General features: G+C 41.0%; 1 protein-coding gene across 2 annotated transcripts; it reads left to right on the plus strand.

The window, feature by feature from the left end:
• Positions 1–791: 791 nt before the first annotated feature.
• On the plus strand, positions 792–23489 carry Ttc1 (tetratricopeptide repeat domain 1). 2 transcript variants are annotated; one of them, XM_021648694.2, is made up of 8 exons: positions 792–906; positions 2295–2648; positions 7345–7405; positions 9443–9555; positions 13166–13202; positions 14016–14164; positions 17157–17211; positions 22875–23489. In XM_021648694.2, exons 2-8 carry the CDS (start codon positions 2328–2330, stop codon positions 23006–23008), a joined length of 870 nt encoding a protein of 289 aa, XP_021504369.1. In that variant the 5' UTR covers positions 792–906; positions 2295–2327; the 3' UTR covers positions 23009–23489. The 2 variants fall into 2 exon arrangements, with proteins under 2 accessions (XP_021504369.1, XP_060219809.1); XM_060363826.1 differs by lacking the exon at positions 792–906 and adding an exon at positions 1373–1942.
• Positions 23490–24278: the final 789 nt, after the last annotated feature.

A 24278-nucleotide genomic window follows, 5' to 3' on the forward strand; every position in this document is an offset into this window, starting at 1 on the left:
CGGTAGTCATGGAGATCAGATGAGGGTATCAAAACCCCTGGAGCTGGAGTTATAGACAGTGGTAAGCTGCCATGTGGGTTCTGGGAATTGAACCCTGGTCCTCGGGAAGAGCAGCCAGTGCTCTCAACCACTGAGCCATGTCTCTAGCCCCTCGTGGAACTTCTTGACTCACCCTAGGAGAGCCTTCAACCAGACTTGATGACAGTCCCCCGCTTCCCTCCCCCCGTCTTTTTAATTTTCTTCATCTTTGCTATCCTGTCTGAAGAAGAGTGGCATTGTTTCAATTTTTTTCAAATCTATGGTTTAATACAGGATAGTTGGAAGGCTGAAGGTCTGTCTAGCTCACAGGTAAAAGGGCTTGCCTAGCAGCTGGAACGATCCATCTCTTTTTGCATTCCTTCCATTGCACTGTCTCAGAAGACAGCCTCTGGAAAACACCATACAACCATGAGAAAACGAGTGGGATATATTTAGTGTAACGAAAACTGCTTTTCTCCCAGCAGATCTCTCGAAAGGCACTTTGAAACCTACTAGAGAGAACTATCTCGGGACCAAGCTTGTTTTCAGATTCTTCTGCACATTCCTAGCACGAGGGTCGCCAGAATAAAGACGCTTTTTAAACAACACGCACTCACTTCTGAAAAATTACTCTGCGCTTAATAACAGGTTTTGACGTAACTCAAGATGGCAGCTGTGGCTCGTAGTACTGAGCCGTACAATGACGTCACAAGCTACTTCTGCTCACTCTCTTTGAGTTGGCCACTACATTTCCCAGAATGCTTTCCCAACGACAATACCATTGGTGGGCACTACCGGAAGTGCACCTGACGGAAGTAGAGGGTCTCGGAGGCCGGAGCGGTAGAGAGCGGAGCTGTGAGGTTGTGAAGAGCGCCGTGGGTTCCGTGGGTGAGGACTGTGGCCGGGGACAGGCGCGGGGGGGCGAGGCGCGGGCTCTTCTCACCTTGACTTAGATCTGCGAGGAGAGCGACAGCCGCGTAGAAGCGAGGCCTGCGCTTAACTTTTCTTGGAACGGGTTAGGAAGAATTCGGACTCCAACGCGACAATGGGTCAATGGCGTGGTTCTGCTGCGACCAGAAGAAGGGTCTGACTCAGCTTCTAGGGCGGCCGTGGTTAATAGGCTGCGCGTAAAAATTACTCGGGTCATTAAAAAAAAAAAAAAAATACAGGGGCCCTGGCTCCACTGCAGACCAGTAATGTCAGGATCTGGACATCAGAGTCGCGCAGCGAGGGTTGAGAACCAGCCCCCAAAACCTGGGTCTACCCCTCGAGGATCCCTGTGAGAACACCTGCGCAGACTCCCCTTCCAGAATTAGCTACCTAGGCTGTACGGTTTGGCATTTCGGTTAAGTTGATGAGCACGGTTTGGGCACAGGTGCCATCTTGGGCTCCACAAGAAACTTACTTCGTTTTCCTGTGGCGATGGTCGTAGCCCAGGCGGACTTCGTTGTTTTCTGTTGCCGACTTGGTCATTTATTTTGAACAAAGATTAGAGTCGTTTCTTTTATTTCCTGCCACTGTTTTGGCCTCTGCCTAATTTTTTGCCACTCAGAAAACAGCAGGACATGAAAGAGTCGCATTAAAATCAGCCTTTTAAATTAGGGTACGGATTGAGGGTCTGGCTGAGTGGTTAAAACGTTGACTTACATACACCACAGGTCTGGGATTCACTCTCCAGCACCGGGAGGAAGTGGGGATATAAGTCTTACTATGAAACTGATACCATGTTTGACCAGGAAAGGCTATCAGTTAAACTGGTAATTGTCATTGAGTGTGAGTTTATTATAATCTATTTGGGGGTTAGGGAAGGAGCTAATATAGGGTCTCATGTAGCCTAGACTAGCCTCACACTTGCTATGATGCCAAAGGATGACCTTGAACTTCTGGACTTCCTGCTTCCATCTCCTAAATGATGAGACTGCAGGTATGGGCCACCACACTTGGTAATACCCTGTTTTTAAAAATGACTCCCTTGGCCCAGCATGGTGGCACTTGCTGATTGGAGGAGGCAGAGGGCAGGTGGATCTCTGAGTTCAAGGCCAGCCTGGTCTACAAAGAAAGTTCCAGGACAGCCAGGGTTACGCAGAGAAATCCTGCCTTGAAAATCACAAAAATAAGCTAATTTTTTAGCTTATTTTAAAATAATGGCTCCTAGGCAAAAGTCAAGTTGTATTTGGGGATTGGATGCAGAGGTTTAATTAGGTGTGAAAGACAGAATTTAATATATACGTAAACATCATTACATAAAATATTTTTTCCTTTTATTCTTTTTCCAGACATTTAGCCTCGCTTCCTTCCCTAAACTCAGCATGGAGGAGAAGTCAGAAAACTATAAGGTTCCAGAAGATCTGTTCAATGGTTTGAAAGTTACAGACTCTCAGGAAGCAGTGTCTGCTAGCCCCCAGGTTCCTGATCCCGAGGATCAGAGCAAGCCACTAAAGGATGCTGAAACGTGTCCCCAGGAGGACCATGGGGAAGAGGAGTGTTTTCATGACTGTAGCGCCTCATTTGAGGAGGAGCAATCAGGGGCGCACATGTTGGGGAACAAAGCCAGTGATGATTCAAGTTCTGAATTGGATGAAGAATACCTAATTGAACTGGAAAAAAACATGCCAGAAGAAGAAAAACAGGTAAAGGGCTGTGGGTAATCTGCCTCTTAAGCCACTTTTGTTGGCGGTGGTGTTGCTTTTGGGGGGATATGGTCTCACAGTGTCATCTTGATTGAACTGAAACTTAATATGTAGAATGAACTTATAATAATCCTCTTGCCTTTGCATTCCAAATGCTGATGTTACAGACCTGAGCCATCATGCCTACCTCACTTAGAACTCTTCTAAATTTTTAAGTCATTACTGTGTTTGTTTTCTGAGGCAAGGTGTGACTGTAAAGCTCAGTTTGAACTCTACCCCCCAGTCTTCCTACCCTCACTTCCATAGTGCTGTGACTATAGCATGCACAACCATTCAGCCTAACAAAGAACTTGCTGGGTTTTCCCCATGTATTTCGAACTCGATCTTCTACCTCAGTGATCTATAACATGCTTATAACGTGTATCTATACTTATACCTTTACCTTCTTGGTTTTTTGTGGCTTTAGAGATCAAACCCAAGCCCTTATAAATGCTGGGCAAGTGCTCTACTGCTAAAATACATTTTCACTGCTGCCTTTTACTTTATTTTTTTAAATGATCAGTACTAAGGTTAAGTTGCTAACATTTCTGCAACAAACTTTTTGTAAATGTATTCAGCACTGTGTTATGAGTTGCGCTTGTTGTGTTGGTGAGATGGCTCAGTGGTTAAGAACACAGGCTGCTTTTCCAGAGGTCCTGAGTTCAATTCCCAGCAACCACATAGTAGCTCAAGACCATCTATAAAGGGATCTGATGACCTGATGACCTCTTCTGACATGCAGATGTACAGACAGACAGAGCCCTCCTACATTTAAAAAAAAATTGTGCTTGTTAATTCTGAATACCTTAGTGGCATTGTAGCTACAGAGCACAGTAAGTGTCAAGGGATACATTGTAGAGGGTAGTAGCTGTTTGTTGGATACAAAAAGTGTACAAGCCACTAAGCTAATGTTATTTGTTTTAGGTTAATGTGTGGGTAGTAAGGACAAGACCACACACTTAATAGATGATAAACAATTCTCCAACCACATTACCTAGACCGAAGTCCAAAGTGTATAGCATTTAATGAGAAAAGTATAGCATTTAATAAGAAAACTTCATTCTCAGCTTCCCTGTCTTGGAGCTGCCCTGCTGGCACCCTCCTTTGTTACCTGACAGGATAGTCAGAGAAGTTACTATGGTGTTGGAGCTTATCTGCAAAGAACGTGAATGAAGATTTGTAGTTTATGCCACGAAAGAGTTACTTACGGAAGTGTTTGAGATAGAGCACCAAAGGAATAGGTTGAGATAGGATGTGGTGGCAGATTCAGGTTCCATAAAGAATCACTAAAATGGATTTCATGTGAAGGATCATTTAGGAAAGCTGAGAAGAGATACAGCAACAACAGACAAAACAAGGAAATCCCTTCTTTTATGTACTTTTAGAAAGGATGGTTCTGACTACAGATACGGCCTTACTGCAGGATGGGCCTGCCTTGTCACTCCCATGTGCTGTGAGCTTAGCAAAAGTACTAGCTAGGAAATAGGACCACCAATCAGGGTGTCATGGTCTTGGGCTCCACTGCTCAGCCCCACATTACCACCTCAGGACTTCTGAGTTCAGTCATAGCTGGAGAAGCAGCAAAGGGGCCTGACTAATTCTTTTACTGCTGCGTCATCTGTGATCTTACAAGAAGAAGCATCCTTAGTGTATCTCTTCTTACCTGTTTCTTGTTTCTCTCCTTCTTTCTTTGAGGTGGTTTGCTTGTTTTGAGACAGGATCTTAAGATTTAGCCCTGGCTGGCTTCAAATTATGACAATCCTGCTGATTCCTGTGTTATAGCTTCCCAACCTACTGAGCTTACAAGCATAGGCTACGGTGCCCTAGTTTGTTTTCCCTTGAGACAAGGTCTTGAAATGTAGCCCAAGATTTGTACTCATCATCCTCTTGCCTCAGCCTCCTGCATGTGAGTTTTTAGTACTGTAGTGGAGTACAGTTTGGAGCCAGGTGTGATTGTCAGCCTGTAATCCTAGCAGGTTGTGGGACTAGGGCATGAAACTTGCTGTGAGTTAGATGCCTATCTGAACAGAGGCAGAATTTAGGTGTTGAAAATTTGATCACTCATCAAGGGTACTAGTTTTTCTTGGCAGCTTTTCTGATGCTTGACAGTACAGAACACTGTTACTATTTCCCCTTAAGATATTTGCTCCTACTGAGTAAAAAGCTTTGTAAAATTTCTTGGTTCCAATTTCTGCGAAAAATAGAATACAAGAGCAGATGTTTCCTGTGAGACTTCTCTGGAACATACTAAAAGGCATTGTGGAGGTGGGTGAGAGAACTCTTCTGCACATGGGAAGATTCTGTTCATACAGAGACCTGGGAAGGGACCTGTAGTGCTGCAGAATACCAGCCCTGCCGCCACGTGTGCATGAGAGATTCCTGGTGCTCAGCCTGTCAATGAAGTCTGTCCTTGGGTTTCAGGAACATTGCAAGGTACATGGGCTATTCTTTGAAGAAGTACATTCAAGCCACAGAATAAACTCCTGTGTATTTGGATCAAGTTAGTTTCTTGACACAACTAGGAAGATAGTTTGGCTCTCGCCCTAAAGTGCCATTTTTAGCTGTTTTCGTGGAGACAGTCAACATGCATTAATCCTCCCTGAATTTACAACATCAGTGGAGCAGGAGATGGTGGATCTATCCACTGTGCTGCACACTAGGAAGCTGGATTCCAGTTTTCACTGAGAAGAGATTAACTGACCTCAGAGTTATATTCCAGAGTTCTTGGTAGGTCAACTTTTAGACCTCCTAATTATGAAGAATTGGTAAAAATTTCTCAGGCTGACCTGGATTGTCCATCCTTTTATAGAAGGCCCAATGAAAACAGAATGTTAAAATTTACCAAGGAATGAGTAGTCTCTTATGTCTTTCCTCTTTCCTTGCAAGAGTCTCATCTGGTTGGCTGCTTAATCTGCAGAAATACCCTTATGAATTTTGTCTCTGGAGAACAGACATGAAAGGAGGTTGAGATTAGAGTTAAAACAAGGGCATGAAAGTCTTTAAAGGCTAGACAGAAGCTGACAGATTTCTGCATTAAAATGATTGTTTTCTTGGCTCTTAAGCATCCAACCCTGCATTCCTGTTTGCAGGCTTCTCTTGTGTTGGTACGATGTTGAGTGGCTATACTATTGTCTATCACTCCCCTACCTAATAGAGAAATCAGAGAACCTGTGTGCAGCTTGTTGCATATTTCTGACCAAGACCTTGAGTCTAGATAAAGTGAGACAAAGACATGGAGGTAACTAGAATTTAATTTGCTGCTTTTGCAGTCTGTCTTGGCTAGACTAAGCACTTGCATTTTCTGCTTTGGTCATCAGGAGACTTGCTTTGCACCCTAACTGTCTGTTCAGCTTATACTTGAAGCTTGCCATTGGTATCTGAGTTCCTTATCTCTTTCCGTAAATATACTCCCTAATATGCTTTGCTGAGGATTGTGTTTTTCTGGTGTTCAAAACGTGTAGCCAGAGCAGCAGAGAACATTACAGTCCAGTCACCTCTCATGAGTAGTATTGGAAAAATACAATCTTAGCATCACCGTTTTTCTTTTTTGTCATCACTGCCACCCGTCTAGCTGTATACTCTTAGAACAGCCCTTCTCAGATATGGTGACCTATGAGAAAGGGGTGTGTTTGCTTTCTACTTTTGGTGTTAGCAGTTAGCTCTAGAGCCTCAAATATGCCAGGCAAATGCTCTAGGGCTGGCATGCTCTATCCTGAAATGAATTACTGTTGTATACATACAAATGTCTGTCTGGTGCATAGTAGATACCATTAAAAAGTTGTGTCAGTTTACACCAGGCTTTTTGCATCCCTACCAAGATTCAAGTGTTCTGTTTGATCCAGCATCTAACAATACATGGCCTTCTCGGTAGCACATTTAACAAGTCTTCTCAAGAGAAGTAAGGTTTCTATTTTGGTCTCTAGTCTTTTTTTTTTTTTTTTTTTTTTTTTTTTTTTTTTTACTTAAACACAGTGTTACTCTCTGTAGCCCTGGCTGTCCTGAAACTTACTCTGTACACCAGGCTGTCCTCAAATTCAGGGATCTGCCAAACTCTCCTTCTAGAGTGCTGGTATTAAACATGTGTACCATTACCACCAGGCATGATTCCTAATCTTGAGAGTACCACTTATTTAGGTTTTAAGCTTCTCTTGTACATGAAATAGCTCTATTTAGTCAAAGGTTTCAGTACTAAATAGAGAGATGGGAAAGGGTTCTATGAGTTGTTTTTATTTGTTTACTTGCTTTTTTCCGGGGGGGGGGGGTGGACAAACACTATCCAGATATGGCAGGCAGGTCTCCAGGTGGTGTTGCCAGTTTGCCTTGGAGCAACCACATTATCAGGATGTCCCTTGAAGGAAGCACATACCAGATTCAGCATGTTCTATCTTTTTTCTGCAGGGTAGCATTTGTTCTGCATTTGTGTTTGATAAATTTGAAGTCATCTGTATAAGTTGCTGAATTATTAGAAGCTAAGAGGAGAGAGTCTCAAGTTTAAGTTTTTGTTCTTGGTATGGGTTCTCAGCTGTAGCCCAGGCTGGCTTCAACTTCTTAACAGTCCTCCCGCCTCAGCCTCCTGAATCCTGAGATTATAGCGTGAGCGACTATGCTTCATTCATAAATACTGTGAAAAAATGTGTAATGCTTTGATCTCTTTCAGAAAAGAAGAGAAGAGAGCGCTAAACTAAAGGAGGAGGGGAATGAACAGTTTAAGAGAGGAGGTGAGGTCTACACTTCACTAGTATTTGCTCACTCAATCCTTGTCCTTTCAGAGTCCCAGATATACACCAGAGAATAGTTGCGGAGGGCAGTTAGTTCTCTGGGCTTAACACCAGGAATTAATCTGTCCTCAGTCACAGCAATTACTATGAGGCTCTTTTACCAACATAGTTTTTTTTCTGTAATTTAGCTTTTAATCCAGAAGTCAGGGAGAAAGCTATTTAGCTCATGCTTTGGAAACCCTAACTATACAGTAAAAGCAGCATCCAAGTGTCCATCCCCATTTGCTACCTTCCAGAAGTTTTTATTGTTGTTGTTGTTTAGTTTTTTTTTTTTGTTTGTTTGTTTGTTTGTTTTTTCTTTCTGGTTTTTGAGACAAGATCCCACTGTCTAGGCCAAGATAGAAAATGATGCTCCTGCCTTAGCCTAACTAGGTGTATAGACATTTGTCACCACACCTGCTTTCTTTCAAGTGTCTTTTTCTGTGATTGTTAATTAGATTTTAATTCTTTTAGCTAACTTCATAAAGAAAACAGGCTCGTAGTTTTAGTTAGAAGTAAAAAAAAATCAGCAATGGCTGCTTTGGTCCCAAACCAGACAGTAGGAATGTGTGCAGGAGGGAGGGATAACATCTCAAATCACACAGGGTATGAGAGAGGCTGGGGATAAGGCTTAGGAGTTCTGACAACTTCCCCATCCTACAAACTCATCCAGTACACTACACCTGTTTCCCTCCTGGGGCAGCACCATCACTCACCAAGGACCTGTCAGTAGATCCTGTGTTTGAAGATCTCCTCCACCAACAGATAACGCTGGAGGAGCAAGCTTCATTCAAACCTCAGCAGTACTCTTTATTTCCTGTCTTTGCTTAAGAATGTTTTGGAGTTTATCCCAACAATATACTTAGTGTTATGCAATCTCTCACATTTCAGAGTGCTCATGACTAAGAGAGCTCTTGTGTTTTCCTCTACTTGTTTTTAGGTTAATTTTTTTTTTTGTTTATTTGTTTCTTTCTTATGATCTCCTTTCCCCCTCACCTGCCCTCAGAAAAGGTCTTCCTATGTAACCTTTCCTGGTCTGGAACTCAATATGTAGAACAGGGTGGCCTTGAACTCTTTAGTGATTTACCTGCCACTGCTTCCCAAGTGCTGGTGTTAAAGGTATGTGCCTCCATGCCTAGCTGGTTTACTTTTTGTTTTGGTTTTTTGAGACAGGATCTCATCATGTAGCTTTTGCTGTCCTGGAACTCAGTATGTAGACCAGGTTGGCCTTGATTCACAGAGATCCACCTGCCTCTGCCTCCCATGTGCTGGGATTGAAGGCATGTGCTACCATGCCTGGTTTATTTTAATTTTAATACTGAAACCAATAGTTTGTTTCCTTCCTCCCTCCCTCCCACCCCCAGTGCTAGGGACTGGATTAATACTGTGCACCTACAGTCAAGTATTCCATCACTGAGCTACACCCCAAACCTTTGAATTATCTTCTTCACTTTGAATCATGGACCTCACATTATATTCTTTCACCTACCCAGTCCCTTAAACCCCCATGGAAATTCATTTCTAAATTACTGAATCAAATGAAAGCTGAACAAGGAGGGCATGCGGCTACTCTTGACCATTGAGAGCTCTTGTCTGGCAGCATGGTCAGCAGTCTCCTAAACACATGCCAGTCTGGTACCATTTGGAAGAGCAGGTACTATTTCTTTACAGAGAGAAGAAAGGGGGAAATGATGTTTAAAACCTAATGACCTAGGACCATCTTTTCATTTTTGGTCCTAAGCCGGACATGGTGGTGCACTCCATTAATCCCAGCACTCAGGAGGCAGAGGCAGGTGGATCTCTATGAGTTCTAGGCCAGCCTAGTATACAAAGTAAGTCCAAGACAGTCAGAACTACACAGTAAAACCCTATCTGAAAATCTAAAAGAAAAAAAGAAACAAACTTTGGTCCTCTGAGTAGGAAACTGCATTACAACCTGACAAAATAATAATAAAAAAAAATCATAATGACTGTTCCATCTTCTGGTATTATCCTCAGATTACGTAGAAGCTGAGAGTTCTTACAGTCAAGCCCTTCAGATGTGCCCATCCTGTTTCCAGAAAGATCGATCTGTTCTGTTTTCAAATAGAGCTGCTGCAAGAATGAAACAGGTATGATCCACTGCTGGCCTTTCCCTAGGTGCATGATTTCCGGTGCTCTGTAGGGTCATTTTCTCCAAAACTAGTACAGGGGTTTCAAATTCTTTTTCTACATGTATTCCTATGTATTTCCCTGATGAAAAGTGTATTAAGAGGCTACAAAAATACTTAGAGAAGTTTGACTAAGGCTCATTTTAACATTCCTCATTAAAGCAGCAGGGCAAATTCTTTGATAAAGGCAGGCTGAGAGGTTCCTACTAACTAGGAACCTGTGAACTAGTTAGGCACTAGTGAAGCAGGGAGGCAAGGAGTACACGTCCCGGAATAGGCAAACACTAGTTAAAACTCCAGATTAAAATATGAAAAATCTGATCTTTTCATTTGCTTCTTCCTGTTACCACTCTCAGGATGCATTTTGTCACTGCAAAATGGGACCTAAAAACCCTTCAGTATCAGTAGGTGTACAGACTGTGTACCTGGAGGATTTGAGACTCTGCTTCTGCAGTTGCCTCAGTTAGTGATTTGTTGTTGTCATTTAAAATTTTTTATTTTATTTTGACTTTTGTATGTTTTTCTTTTTTGTTTTGTTATTATTGTTTGTTTTGAAACAGAGCTTTGGTAGTCCCATTATGGCCTGGAATGCACTGTCTAGCTTATGCTTGCCTCAGACTCTGCAAGCTATAGCTATCTTTCTGTTTCAGCCTATCAGTGCTAGGATGACAGCTGTAAGCCATCATCTTCTGCAATATTTTTAAAGCTGGACTAGCTTAATAAACTAGTTGTTTTGGTTATTTTACTATTGTCTGTAACAGAATCTCATTTGTAGTTCAGGCTGGCCTCATCTCTGCAGTCTTTTCAGCCTCAACCTTCCAAGTCCTGGGATTAACTCTACCAATCCTGTCTAGACAAGGAATTACCAAAATTTGTGTTCTTGCTGATGTTAAGTGTATGTGTCCTAGAAGACCCAAAGCACCTGGTACTCTGACTGCTCCTGTGCAAACAGTATCTTTATTAGCGCTGAGTTTGGGGGTCATTTTGTTTTTTTTTTTAATTGCACTTACATACTTGTACTAGTTCATTTTCTTGTTGCCATGATGGGAGACCTGAAAAAAGAAATTTAAGTCAGGAGGGGTTTATTTTGGCTCACAGTTTCAGGATGTACAGGGAAGGCACAGCAGCAGGCATGTGAGGTAGCTGGTCACACTGTATCTGCAATCAGGAAGTGATGTGTGCTCAGCTGGCTCTTTCCTCTTCGTTTAGTCTTGGACCCCAGAACGTGGACAGGTGCCACCAGCGTGTAGGGTGGGTCTTCTTGCTTCAGTCTCAAAACTCACTTGCAGACATCCAGAGGTTTGTTTCTCTGCTAGTACTAACTCCTGTCGGGCTGACAATCAAGATTAACTGTTATAATGTTTTAAGAAGGCCATAAATTAGAGGCTTAAAAGTTGAGAAGAAATCAGGAGAGTGAGACAGCAGGATTACCAGGAATTCCAGGTAAACCTGGGCTACAGAGTGACAATCCATCCCCACAAAAAAAAAGAGAAAAACAAATAAACAACAACAATAAAACCATAAATTGCTTTAATTAATTGAGAAGAATTTCAGAAAGGCAAGTTTGCTGACTGGGAATCCCTGGGCAAAATACACATTTAAGTGGCTTTTACTCTAGGTCTAGCTAACTAATCCCAAAAAGAGTAGGCTTTTTAAAGGACGCAAAAGGCTTTATGTTGTTTTAAACTACTGACTTTATATGTCATATAGATTGCTTTACATGTATGGATTTGTTTATCCTTGTGTTTTAAACCAAGGATGTTGCAGTGAGTAAAATGCCCCAGTTCCTCAACTGAATAGACCAACTAGTGATAAGATGTACTTACAACCTAATTACAGCTTCAAGGGAGCTGGAGGATGGCTCAGGGCGTGTGAGTGCACGCTGAATGAAGGATGTGACTTCAGATCCCAGCATCCACATAAAAAGTTGATGTGGCCATGAGATGCCTGAAACAAAGCACTACAGGGGCGCAGGGACAGCAGGATTGCTAAGACTTGCTGGTCACTGGCAGAGAGTGGTAAAGAAAACCGACAGCATCATTCTCTGCCAGTGGGCGCATAGGTGAGGCATACATATAAATTGTCATAGTAGCTTCTAGAAAGAGTGTACTATCTCAAGTGTACATTTAAATTGTAAAGGCTTTTAGGCTTTTTTTTTTTTTTACTATTCAACACATAAAACAAAATCATTTGATGACATTTCTTCACTTTATGGAAATCTGATAAGTAGGAAGAAACAGACATAAAGTTATGCTCATTTCTCAATTATAGTATATCTTCTTTCTCCCTCTTCTTGCTCTTTCCTCCCCCTCCTCCTCTTCTTAAAATATTCTTTTTTCATCTAGGTCTTCTCTGTAAATAAGTTCCAGGTTTCAAGTTATATAAAGTCCATAAAGAATAAGATAATTTGAGGGCTGAAGAAATAGTTCAGTTTGTTAAGTGATTCCCTGTCAGCATGAGAACCCACATTCTGTCTTCAGAACCCAAGAGAAAAAGTTGTGTGTTATGGCATGTGCTTCTAACCAGGGCTGGGGAAGCAGATCCTTGGAGCTCAGTAGCTGGCCAACTTAGCTTACTTGATGAATCCCAGGCCCAGGTGAAATATTAAATAAGAATGTGGTGGTGACCTTGATGTTCACTGATTCTTCTAGAGAAGCTAGTTTCCTTCCCCAACTTACCTTTCAAATATCCCTCAAATAATAAAAATCTTTTCTATATGGAATGTAAATTCTTTCATTGTATTGATTTCTATGATAAAACCTGATTATAGGATATTTTACTTCTATTTTCATTGATAATTAGAATTAGGTTTATTAAAGTGATACATACTGTCAATAGGCTGGCCCAAAATAGCAAACTTTTAAGTTGACATTCAATCTCCAAATGTGTCACAAATGCTAGCACATTCTCCACGGCGGACTTATATCTTGTCTAGTGTGCATAAGACATTTCAAAAGTAATTGTTCACACCGTGGGCCTTTACAGTTCATTTCCCCTTTTCATCGATTTTACATGATCCAACTATATTAAGGTTTTAAATGTCCTGGTTTAGCAATTTCAGGAAATAACCATCTTTCTTTGTGCTCTTGCATTTTTTGAGCCATTTCTCCAGCCACAATCTTTTGATGATGATTATTATTATTCTCTCATATATTGCATCCTGACTACAGTTTCTCCTCCCTCCTTTTTCCCCAGTTTCTCCTCACCCTACCCTAGATCCACCCTCACTCCACCTCCCCTTAGGAACTAGCAGGCCTCCCAGGGATAGCAACCAAACATGGCGGAGCAAGCTACAATAAGACCAGACGTATACCATCAGTATACATAGTTGTTTGGTTTTGTTTGTTTGTTTTTAAGACAGGGTTTCTCTGTAATCTTGGCTATCCTGGAACATGCTCTGAAGACCAGACCTTGAACTCAGAGATCCATTTGCCTCTGTTTCCTGAGTACTGGGATTATATCTATTTAATTTCATACTCATCTCTGGTGATCAGATCATGCCAGTGAGCCCTTGAGCCCTTGAGATGAAACTAGAGGAATTTATGTGAATGTCGTCTGTCTTTCCTTACAGGACAAGAAGGAGGTGGCCATCAGTGACTGCAGCAAAGGTAAAAATTTCTGTTGACTAAAAGGATGGTTGCCTCAACTAGACAGATGGGTTTGGATGTGTACTTAGGCAAGTGTCCCCTCATACTGGGGCTTTTTAAGAAGCAGCTTTGTGGGATAGCATTTTCAGGGACTCTTTGTAGGAGTCATCTGAGAGAAGCATGCTTTCAAGTGGATTTTCAGCCTATTTCTTATAGTAGTAAATATGTGAAAACATTTGAAGCTGTCTCAGCATCAGAACTCAAGTGTGGAACAGAATTCTCCTGTAGCCTTTAAATTACTTGTCTTTGTGACTCAATAAGGATCTTAGTTGCTGAACTCATACTCACAGCTGTTTGGATATATACATGTGTAGATCATAGTCTATGATCTTCATATAGAGTTTTTCCATGCAGGTTTTTTTTTTCTGAGTTTAGATCACTTCACTTAATATTATACTCTCTAATTTCATTCATTTTCCTGAAAAATATTTTACAGCTGATTAATATTTCACTTTGTGTATGTACCACATTTTTCTTACCTATTTGTCTGTTGATGGGCATCTAGTTTGGTTTCATTTCTGTGGCATTGTAAATAGAGAAGCAATAAACACTGGTGTGCATCTATCTTTCTGGTAGGGTATCTCACCCTCTAGCTATACACTCAGGAGTGGAATAGCTGGGTTATATGGTAGTTCTATTTTTAATTTCTTGGGGAACTTCCAAACTGAGCCCATGGTGGCTGTATTAATTTGCACCACACCAGTAATGAATGACAGTGCCTTTAAAGGTACTCTCAACCCTTTCTTGAGATAACAGTTTCTTTTTTGTTTACAGCAATTCAGTTAAACCCTGACTATATCCGTGCAATACTAAGGAGAGCAGAGTTGTATGAGAAAACGGACAAACTAGATGAAGCACTGGAAGATTATAAATCGATATTAGAAAAAGATCCATCAGTCCATCAAGCAAGAGAAGCTTGTATGGTAAAACAAAATTTAAAGTGTTTTCTCAGGCCAGGTTTGGGGGTGCCTGGTTTTAATCCTAGCACTCGGGAGGCAAAGGCAGGGGGATCTCTGTAAGTTCAAAGCCAGCCTTGGTCTATTTATGTTCCAGGTCTATTAAGTTCCAGGACAGCCAGAGCTGTATAAGAGAGACCCTGTATTCAAAAAGAAAACAACAACCAAAAAGTATTTTCTCTTTCTTTTGCTTTGTGCATAGTGAATCTTTAGTCTTTTGGATCACAACTAAATTTTGTTATTATGATTACCAAAATACTTGGGAAATAGATCTTTGTGATGGCTACTTACTCGCTGGAACTGTGTGCCATTTGATCGCCACCTGAAAGTAACATGAATGAGTCAACATGAGTGCACACGCTGTAAGCACTGGGCAAAAGTAAACTAATTATGGAACCAGGTGGACTACATAGAAAGACCCTATCCCCACCCAATAAATAAATAAATGGTCTGTGTAAGCTTTTCTTTGTCGCATCAGAGATATTTGTTCCCTGTAGTAACACAGGTTACTGAATGAGTCCTCTAAACTATTGTGTTTTGCCTGTATGTATGTATGTGTACCACATGGTGTTTGGTGCATATAGAAGTTACAAGAAATCATCAGATCTCCTAGAAATGGAATTATGGGTGATTGTGATATACCCCTTTGTGTTTGTTCACTTGCAAAAATGTATCAGTCTAGCCCAAGTTGACCTAAAACTCATCATCGTCTTGCCACCACTTATTTTGGTTTTTTGGGGGGACAAAGAAAGTCTTAATATGTAGCCCTGGCTGGCTGGTAACTTTACTTAACAAGACTGGCCTCCAGCTCTCAGTGATCCTTCTGTTCAAGCCTAGAAAAGTACTGGGATTACAGGTGTGTGATCTACAACTGGCTTATTCACCAAACTTTTATTGAGGTCTTCTTTTGATCTTATACTTTACTTACACTTTACTATTTTACAAGCATCAGAATATTTAGAAACATCATTTTCTATTTCAGATAGCATTTACGGATCAACATTTTTTATAGCAACATGCTTTCACGACTACACGTAATTATTGGCTCCACCTTTCTTATTGTCTGCTTACTTCAACAACTAAAATTTCATTTTACATCAAAACATCACTTTGGTTTTGAAGCAGCAGCAAGATACTGACATTTCGTTGACATATCTATTTATTGATGAGGTTCATATTCTCTTAGTATAATAAGTATGATTTCCAACTAGTTACCTCTAGCATCAACCTAGAAGAGAATAATTAACTTACTTCTTTCACTTTTAATTAACATTTCTTTATCTAACATCCTACTTCTTATCGAATTTTAATTCCCCAAATCAACATATATACAGAAAAAGCATATCTCTATGAATGTGGCTTCGACCCTTTAGGCTCTGCTCACCTACCATTCTCAATAAAATTTTTCAATTACATTCCTTCTATTTGACCTAGAAATTGCCCTTTTACTACCCCTACCATGAGCTGTTTAGTCACCAAATATTCACCAAATAATATTTTACACCTTCATTCTACTATCAATTCTATCTCTAGGCCTAGGATAGGAATGAACACAAAAAAGCCTAGAATGAACAGAATTAACAGCTGGTAATTAGTTTAACGAAAGTTAATGATTTTGACTCATTAGATTATGATAATTTCATAATTACCAAAAAATGTCACCTATATTACTTAATTTTATCATTTATTTTCTCTCTATTAGGAACTCTCATATTTTGATCCCATTTAATATCAACACTTACATTTAGAAGGAATAATACTCTCCTTATTTATCATAATCTCTTTATCAGTTCTTAATTCTAACCCAATAATTTATTTTGAGTACCCATCATTATTCTATCATTTTGCAGCATGAGAAGCAGCTGTGGGTTTAGCATTACTAGTAAAAATTTCAAACATTTACAGAACAGACTATGTCCAAAACCTTAATCTTTTACAATGCTAAAAATTATTTTTCCTTTATTAATATTAATCCCCTTAACCTGATTATCAAACAAATAATAATCTGTATCATCATAGTTTTCTAATTAGCCTTATTAGTCTAATTCTATTTTGACATTAATGATATAACTAACATTACCTTTTCACCATATTCTTTTCTGATGTCATCCCAACCCCATTTGATCTAGACATTGTTTAGACATGAGAATGTGATGACAAGGCTCAGCAAGTAAACACTTTCTGCCAAGCCTGATGCCCTGAGTTCTATTCCTAGAACTTACATGGTGAGAGGGAAAAAACTGACTCCAGACACAGATGCATGTAGATACACACACACTCAAATGCAATTTAAAAAGAACTGAGAGCTAGAGAGATGACTCAGTAGTTATGAGTACTTCCTGCTCTTGTAGAAGACTCAGCTGAGTTCCCAGAACCCACATCAGGTAGCTCACAACCACGTAGAACTTCAGCTAGAACTACACTGTCTTCTGGCCTTCTGACATACACACACACACACACACACACACACACACACATACACACAAATAAAAAAGCAAATATTTTTTTAGGAAAACTGAGAATATGGGAGGTGAGTTGGAGTAAGGCTTGTGATAATGGACTTATTTGAAGCATTATTAAGTCACTGCTCTTACCAACATGAGAAAAGAAGATAGGATAATTGAAAGTAAATAGGGTCAAAGAACATGATATATTTAACATGCAGTCCATTAGATTATATAACTAGCATACTCTAGTAAAATATTCACAGTGTTCTGGCACACACCTGTGATCCCAACAGGTGGAAGTCTGAGGCAGGAAGAATGCCACAAATTCAAGCCCAGCCTGGAGCAACACCTTGTCTCAAAAAAAAGAAATCTATTTGTAGTTTATTTGCAACACCAGTGCATTTTTTCCTTTATTTTTCTTTAACTTGTCTTATTTTTACATGATATTTTTAAACACTTCTCAAATTTAAGTAAGAATTTTTACCAAATGCTATTTCTTCTTTTTTCCTCAGAGATTACCTAGGCAAATTGAAGAACGTAATGAAAAATTAAAAAAAGAGATGTTAGGTAAGTTTGCTTTTTTTACTTTCTTTTGATTCATAACAGCCAAAAACCGTCATTGTTTTTATTCACTTAGAGAACATAGCAGTTCAAAATCTCTTTGAGGCATATGTATAAATGTGCCATGTATATTGTTGAGACTGCTGTGTGTGTGCGTGTGTCTGTGTGTGTCATTGTAACTGCAACTTTGCTGCAATACTGGGGACAAGGCCCTTCTCAGCTTTTTTTTTTTTTAATTTCGGAAAGTGCAATTTGTCTTAGATAGGGGATCAGCTTTTTCAGGAACCAAATTTTTACCTTGTCTTTCACATGATAATTTCAAAAAGCAGTTTAATTTCTGTATTACATAATCACCTCTTAAGGTATTAAGTTTATTTAGTGTGTAGTCATTACAGCCAGTAATGTCAGAGTTTTGGTTTGAAAATGGCACTAAAAATCTTTTTAGTGCTTGAGAAGACAAGAGAAGTATGTGCAATCAGGGGAGAATGTTGAGGAGATTACTCAGAGGACCTGAGTTCAGAGCCTCACAACCCATATTTTTAAAAAATGCTAGGCAGAAGGGAATACACCTGTAATCCTAGCACTGAGAAGATGGAGACAGGAGGGCCCCTTGCCCTCTATGGCCAGCTGCTCTTACTGAATTGGGAAGTTCCAGGTTCAGTGAGAGACCCTGTCTCAAAAAATAAATCAGACAGGAATAGAAGATACCCAGTGTGGCCTCTGGTCTCTACTTGCACGCCTGTGGACATGTGCACAAAATGGAGAAAAGGTAGAAGGGGTAGTTGGGGCAGTGGATTCATTTATCCCATTATCTAGTTAGTTTTCATATTTGCCTGAACATTTCCTAGTTAGAATCAGAGCTCTTGCATTTTACTTTACCAAGAACATGGTTCCTAGACAAACTGTATTGTCTTGTTCAACCTTTCTCACACCTCTGCTCAAACGCTGCCACACCTCCCTTATGAATACTCTCGGAATCTTTGATATGCATTGCAAGGGCCTAAAAGAGAATATCAATACATTAGCTTCACCATATATGGCTAGACACCAGTGTCTAGAGAAGGTGCACAGACTTTCCAGTAGATCACTCAGGCAGGTGAATTAATGGACTTTATACACTCTTAAACTTCTTTTGCCCACAAAATTTTTACAGGATTCTATGCATACAGATAATGCATACAATATATATATCAAACATTCATTGATAATGAATCATGAACTTTATTTAAAGTAACTCTTTAAGAAGCTAGAGAGAGAGCTCAGCAGTTAAAAGCATTTATTACTCTTGGAAAGAACCATGTTTGGCTCCCAGAACCCATGTGACAGCTCACAACCATCTGTAATTACAACTTCAGAGGATCCGGCACTTCTGACCTCTCTGGGCTCTTCCATATACATACACTCAGATGCACACACATAAGATGAAGTTAATATTACAAAAATGATAATTCTTTAACAGAATTTAGTGTGTCTTAAATATAAGAGCAAATTTGCATAGTAATGAGAAATGTATTTTTACATAAGAATTAAACCTAGGCTGAATATCTGATGCTGCAAGACATAGAACATGTTCATTGTTTTCAGAGTTACTTGATATTTTGATTTTATGATTATCAATTCTAAGAACTCCACATGACATAAATACATGCTACAAAGTTGCAGAAATATGTTTAGGGCCATTTGGGAAATTTTGCTACTCTGGCCCATGAGCCTAAACTTGTCTTTGGAGAGAGTTTCTCAAAATTTAATGCACAGCCTATTATCACTAGAGAAGAGCCAAAATGCTGAGTTTCATGTCTACCCCAGACGTACTGAAGTGAAACTGGAGTTGAACCCAGCAGTCCAAGTTTTGACAACTTACGTTTAATGACCCTTACTAGGGAATATGACTGCACAGCAAGGAGGGACAATGTGGTAGAGGCAGCTCAGATGAGGGGATCTTATGGGTCAGAGTAGGGTGTGGCCATCCCACAGAAGCGCTAGGGAAAAATTTGGCTCAGCAGGTCGGTCACTAGGTTTCATCTTGCCTTTTTTGTGTAATCACAGCAAAGAAAAGCATTCCTGCTTATTCTCAGGGTAAATGATCTCACACACAGTCAGGATCTTCAAAGGGATGTTTACGTAATGAACCACTTGGGCTACTGTGGTAGAATGTTGCTTTGAGTCAGAGAAACTAAGATTAATCAGAACTGGCTCTCTACTCTTAAACAGCAGGTTTGACTCTTCTCTACCATAAGATCCTAGTATAGGTTCCACCTTTACAAGGGACATGTAGGCATGTTCAGGTTGAAGGTGCCAAGTTTGTTACAGGAGGGAATAAGGAAATCTGATTGCTGGCAAGCTAGGAGACAGCATTAGCAGCCTAGGACAAGTATGGCAGATAGGCTGCCTTGTGGATGAGGCTGCTTTAGCGTTTGAACAGTGACACTGGCCTAAACAGCAACAGGAATGTGTGTGTGTGTGACTGTGTGTATTAAGCAGTCTTCATAGAAGCTGGCTGCTTCTCTGCCATCATCATAGACAGCAAAAACTGACTTTTTTAGACACTAAAAACTTGAATCTACCCATATATGTTGTTATGTTCCTTTGAGTTCCCACTGGCTGAGCTGTGGCTTCAGACTCTTCACGAGGCATCATAGAGATGTTTGTTCCATGAATAAATGTGCTCTTGCATAATGCCATGAAACTGTAACTTCCAGAGCACACTTAAGCTTTCCCCATTTGGTCCATTCTTCACTTTGCCACCAGAGTATCAAGTTTGAAACTGTTTTCAAGCTGTCAGTGGACTCCTGTGGCAAAGCATCAATAGACCACCAGGCCTGGCTTAGGACCTGAATACAGGCAGAATGTGGCCTCCTGTCTTCTTCCCCACCCATTGGCTGTGTGGCTCATTGTCTCTGCCTATGCCCTTTTATTATTATTTTTTATTATTATTTATTATAATTTATTCACTATGTATCCCACCTGTAGCCTCCTCCCTTATCTCCTCCCAGTTCCACCCTCCCTTTTTCTTCCCCCTCCATTCTCCTTGCCTAGTCCACTGATAGGGGAGGCCCTCCTCTTCTGTCTGACTCTAGCCTATCAGGTCTCATTAGGACTGGCTACATTGTCTTCTTCTGTGGCCTGCACCCCCCAGGGGGAGGTGATCAAAGAGCTGGCCTCTGAGTTCATGGCAGAGACAGCACATGCTCCCCTGAGTAGGGAACCTACTTGCATCCTGAGTGAGGTATCCCAGAAGCAGAAAGACACACATGGTATATACTCATAAGTGGATATTAGACTATAACATAGGATAAACATACTAAAACCTATACTCCTAAAGAAGCTAAACAAGAGAAGGACTCTAGGGAAGATTCTTAATCCTCATTCAATAGGGCAAATTGGATAGACATTGGAAGCAGGAGAAGACAGGGAACAGGACAGGAGCCTACCACAGAGGGCCTGTGAAAGACTCTACTAATCAAGGTATCAAAGCAGATGCTGAGACTCATAGCCAAACTTTGGGCAGAATGTAGGGAATCTTATGAAAGATAGAAAGACGTGGAGGGGACAGGAGCTCCATAAGGAGACCAACAGAGCCAAAAAAAAATCTGGGCCCTGGGTCCCCCTGCAGAGACCTATACCCCAACCAAGGACCTATCATGGAGAGGACCTAAAACCCCTGCTCAGATTAGCCCATAGACTCAGTCTCTGCCTGTGTCTTATCTTCCATCAGATTCTCGTTTACTTTATTCTATAGACCACATTGTGCACATCTTTCCTCCATCTGTACTACAAAAGGAGCTGTACACATGCACATTGCATATGTTAAGTGAATCAGTCCACCAGGTCTTAGGTTTTCCCTACTGTGGAGACCTAACCTTGTGCTCTGCTCTGTGTCTGTCAGATCAGGGTCTTGCGCTGCAGCTTCAGCAAAGCCACCTGGTAGCCTCTACCTGATCCAGTCCTACACACCTAGGCAGCCCATAGGTGGCTGATAATTTTAGTTACCTCTGCATTTGCAGAAGCATGAAATTCAAAGGTCCTCATGCAGGCAGGTCCTTCAGCTAGTTGGGCAAACTGAGGACCTAGGGAAGTTTGATACTTTACTTTTACCTTGGGATAGTCTTTGTGTACTCAAAGGATGCTTTTCCTTTAGTACAGACCAGCCTGAAACCAAAACATTAGTGCATAAGAACACTACACTAATAAAACGTGCTCCATAGAGCATGATGACATACTGTTACCTCACTTAGTAGTCCAAGCTAGACTCATGAACTCATGGCAGTTCTCCTGCTTTAGCCTTCTTAGTGCTAGAATTACAGATGTGTACCATGGACATGTACATGTGGCTTTTTTTTTTTTTCTCTTTGCCCTGTTTTAACGACCCCAGAATAGGCTCCTGTTTGTGATTCAGGTTTCCCTAAGGATACCTGTTTTGATTTTTGATTTTTGATTTTTGATTTTTTTTTTTTTTTTTTTTTTTTTTTTTTTTTTATGCTGTGATGTCCTACCCAAGTTTCTGTGCTTCTGGCCTTTTGGCTGCTTGGGGGTACAGGTACCCAAGGTTTATGTCAGTGGTGCACAAGGACAGTAGCAGTGAGCGTGTGCGCTCCAGATTTCAGTTTGGAGTACCTACAACGGAGTGATTGCCCTGGGTTCTGGGAGCTGACTCCAAAATAGATAAACTTTTCTTCAAATATGTTAAGTCTCTATGGGCCAGGTCTCAGATGAAGTCCAGAAGCTTCCACTGTGCACACCATGCAACTTTACAAGTTCTTCGCTTGGTCTTTACTCTAGTGGGGACTCAGGGTGGTGAATGTTGCTAGCACAGCATAAGAGGGAGCATAGTAGTCTGAGGGCTAAGCTGCCTCTTCCCATCTACCCTCATCCATATCTCCATGAAAGCAGGCCTAGAAGAACGTTAATGTGGTTTAGAAAGCACTGAAACTTTATTCTCCCATCGCAGCCAAGATTTTCTAGAGCAGTCATAGTTTTGTAAATTTTTTCTACTATTCCATAAATCCTGAAAATCTGCAAGTTCCATCTTAACACACAAACTCCATGGGCCTCTTCCTTGTTTTTGGTGTGTCTTCATTACTTGAGTAATGAATGAGTAAAGCCTGAAGCTGGGGCTGGGGACCCTGAACTATTGAGATTAGTGGCACTAGACAAATGAAAAAGATCTCATCCCCACCCCAACTCCTGCCACAAAATAACAGGAGCCTTGTAAAAAGCAGAGTGGAAAGCTGTATAAATGGGAGAGGCTCAGCAAAATGTTCCATGTTGGATTGAATTCAGCAGATAGCTACTGTCAGTTTTTGTTGTGGTGGTGGTTTGGGTTTTTTGTTTGTTTGTTTGTTTTTGTGTTTGTTTTTCTGAGAGCAGATGAGTTAGGGAGACCCTGTCTTCCTAGCCAGGAAGACTCAGTCAGCCAAATGCCTTCACCCAGAACTCAGCATGGAAGTCCCTAACCTTGGGCCATTCTAGCCAGCTTGACAGGAAACTGATCTCCCTGGAGGGAGCCTGAAGGACCTGGAACTCCAGTTGTTGCTCAGGCTGTAGAGGAAAAAGACTGAGAGCCTTCCCAGAGAGTGTCGGGTTACTGGAAACTATAGCATGTGACAAGAGGCAAAGGCAGCTAACCTTGCTTGTTCTAGCATTCATCTGAGTTGTTTTTATATTTGCAGGTAAACTAAAAGATCTCGGCAACTTGGTTCTGCGGCCTTTTGGGCTCTCCACAGAAAATTTCCAGATCAAGCAGGATTCTTCTACAGGCTCCTACTCCATCAATTTTGTTCAAAATCCAAATAATAATAGATAACAGAAATAACAGTAGTCTTAAAGGCTGACTGGGAGGCCATGTACTGTTCGAAAGGAGCAAGGCCCTGCAGGTGTTTGATATTTAAAGGTATCTTATCTAGGAAAGGCTGTGTAGTAGAGCCCCAGCTGCCTTCTTGCTCTTGTTTTATGATCAGGGTGGAATGTGCCTCCTGATGTAATCAGCCTCATTAATTTCCATTTTAAGGTGGTGTCTGTGCAGCTGTTGTCCCTGGTTCTGGCTGTTTTTTTGTCTGGCAGGGAAACCTGCTTGTCAAGGCTGAACTCTTAGAGCCACACAAATGTGCTATCCACCAAAAGCCTTCCCCCTAACCATGCAAGCCTATCAGTTGGGTGATGACCATACGTGCTGGACAGGGTCCCTTCCTGCTGCCCCTCCCTGCTCATACTCATTCAGAGGCTTGCAGTACAGGGGCTTCAGCATTCTTGAGTTCCTCCATGTTAATAAAAGCTTTCCAAGACTGTGGGGTCTATGTTGTTAATTTTGTTCCCATTAATAGCAGCTGAAGCAGAGTCTGTGACATTTGAAACCAGTCCTGGTTTCAGTCAGGGTTACTGATTCTGAACCCACAAAGCTAAAGTTTTTGCTGCTCGACTCTTTCTTGAATAAATTATCAGAATTCAGAAATCCTGCCTTAAGCCATCTAGAGAAACCTTTAGCTTTGTATGGTTGTGAAATTAGTGGTTCTGAGCAGGCCATCAGTGCTAATCTTAGCTTAAAATCATATCATTCAGAATGGTATGTGTGTCACCAAACAGAACTGTGCATGAAGGCGTAAGTTTCAAGGAGAGGTTTTTGGTTTTGTTGTTGATTTGTTATTGTTTCCAAAAAACGTCTGTTGATGCTAGTGAGTTTTTGTGAGTTGAGTGTCACAGTGACACATGGGCCTTTTTGTGGGGGTAAGCTGACATGTTTTGTTAGCTGTGTGGGATGACTGCCCTGGAGCCTCCACTGTAAACAAGATTAGTCAAAAATGCCTAACACCAAGTAGCTTTTGGCTAAGGTTTCCATACAACATGTGTGTATGTTTGTGTGTGTGTGTGTAACTGGATGCCAGATGTAACATGTAGCCAGCAGAGCTGAGTGTAGTAGCCAATACCTGTCAACGGCAGCACTTGGCAGCCTGAGGCACAAGGATTGCCACAAGTTCCAGGCTGATTAAGTCTCAGTCTGGAAGACAGGCTTGGCAAATCAAGAGTCACCACTGTACACCTTCCCTTTGCTAACTCCCTAGGCTTTCAGAAAGAGATCC

This window comes from Meriones unguiculatus, chromosome 11, assembly GCF_030254825.1.
Source record: "Meriones unguiculatus strain TT.TT164.6M chromosome 11, Bangor_MerUng_6.1, whole genome shotgun sequence".
Lineage (NCBI taxonomy): Eukaryota > Metazoa > Chordata > Mammalia > Rodentia > Muridae > Meriones > Meriones unguiculatus.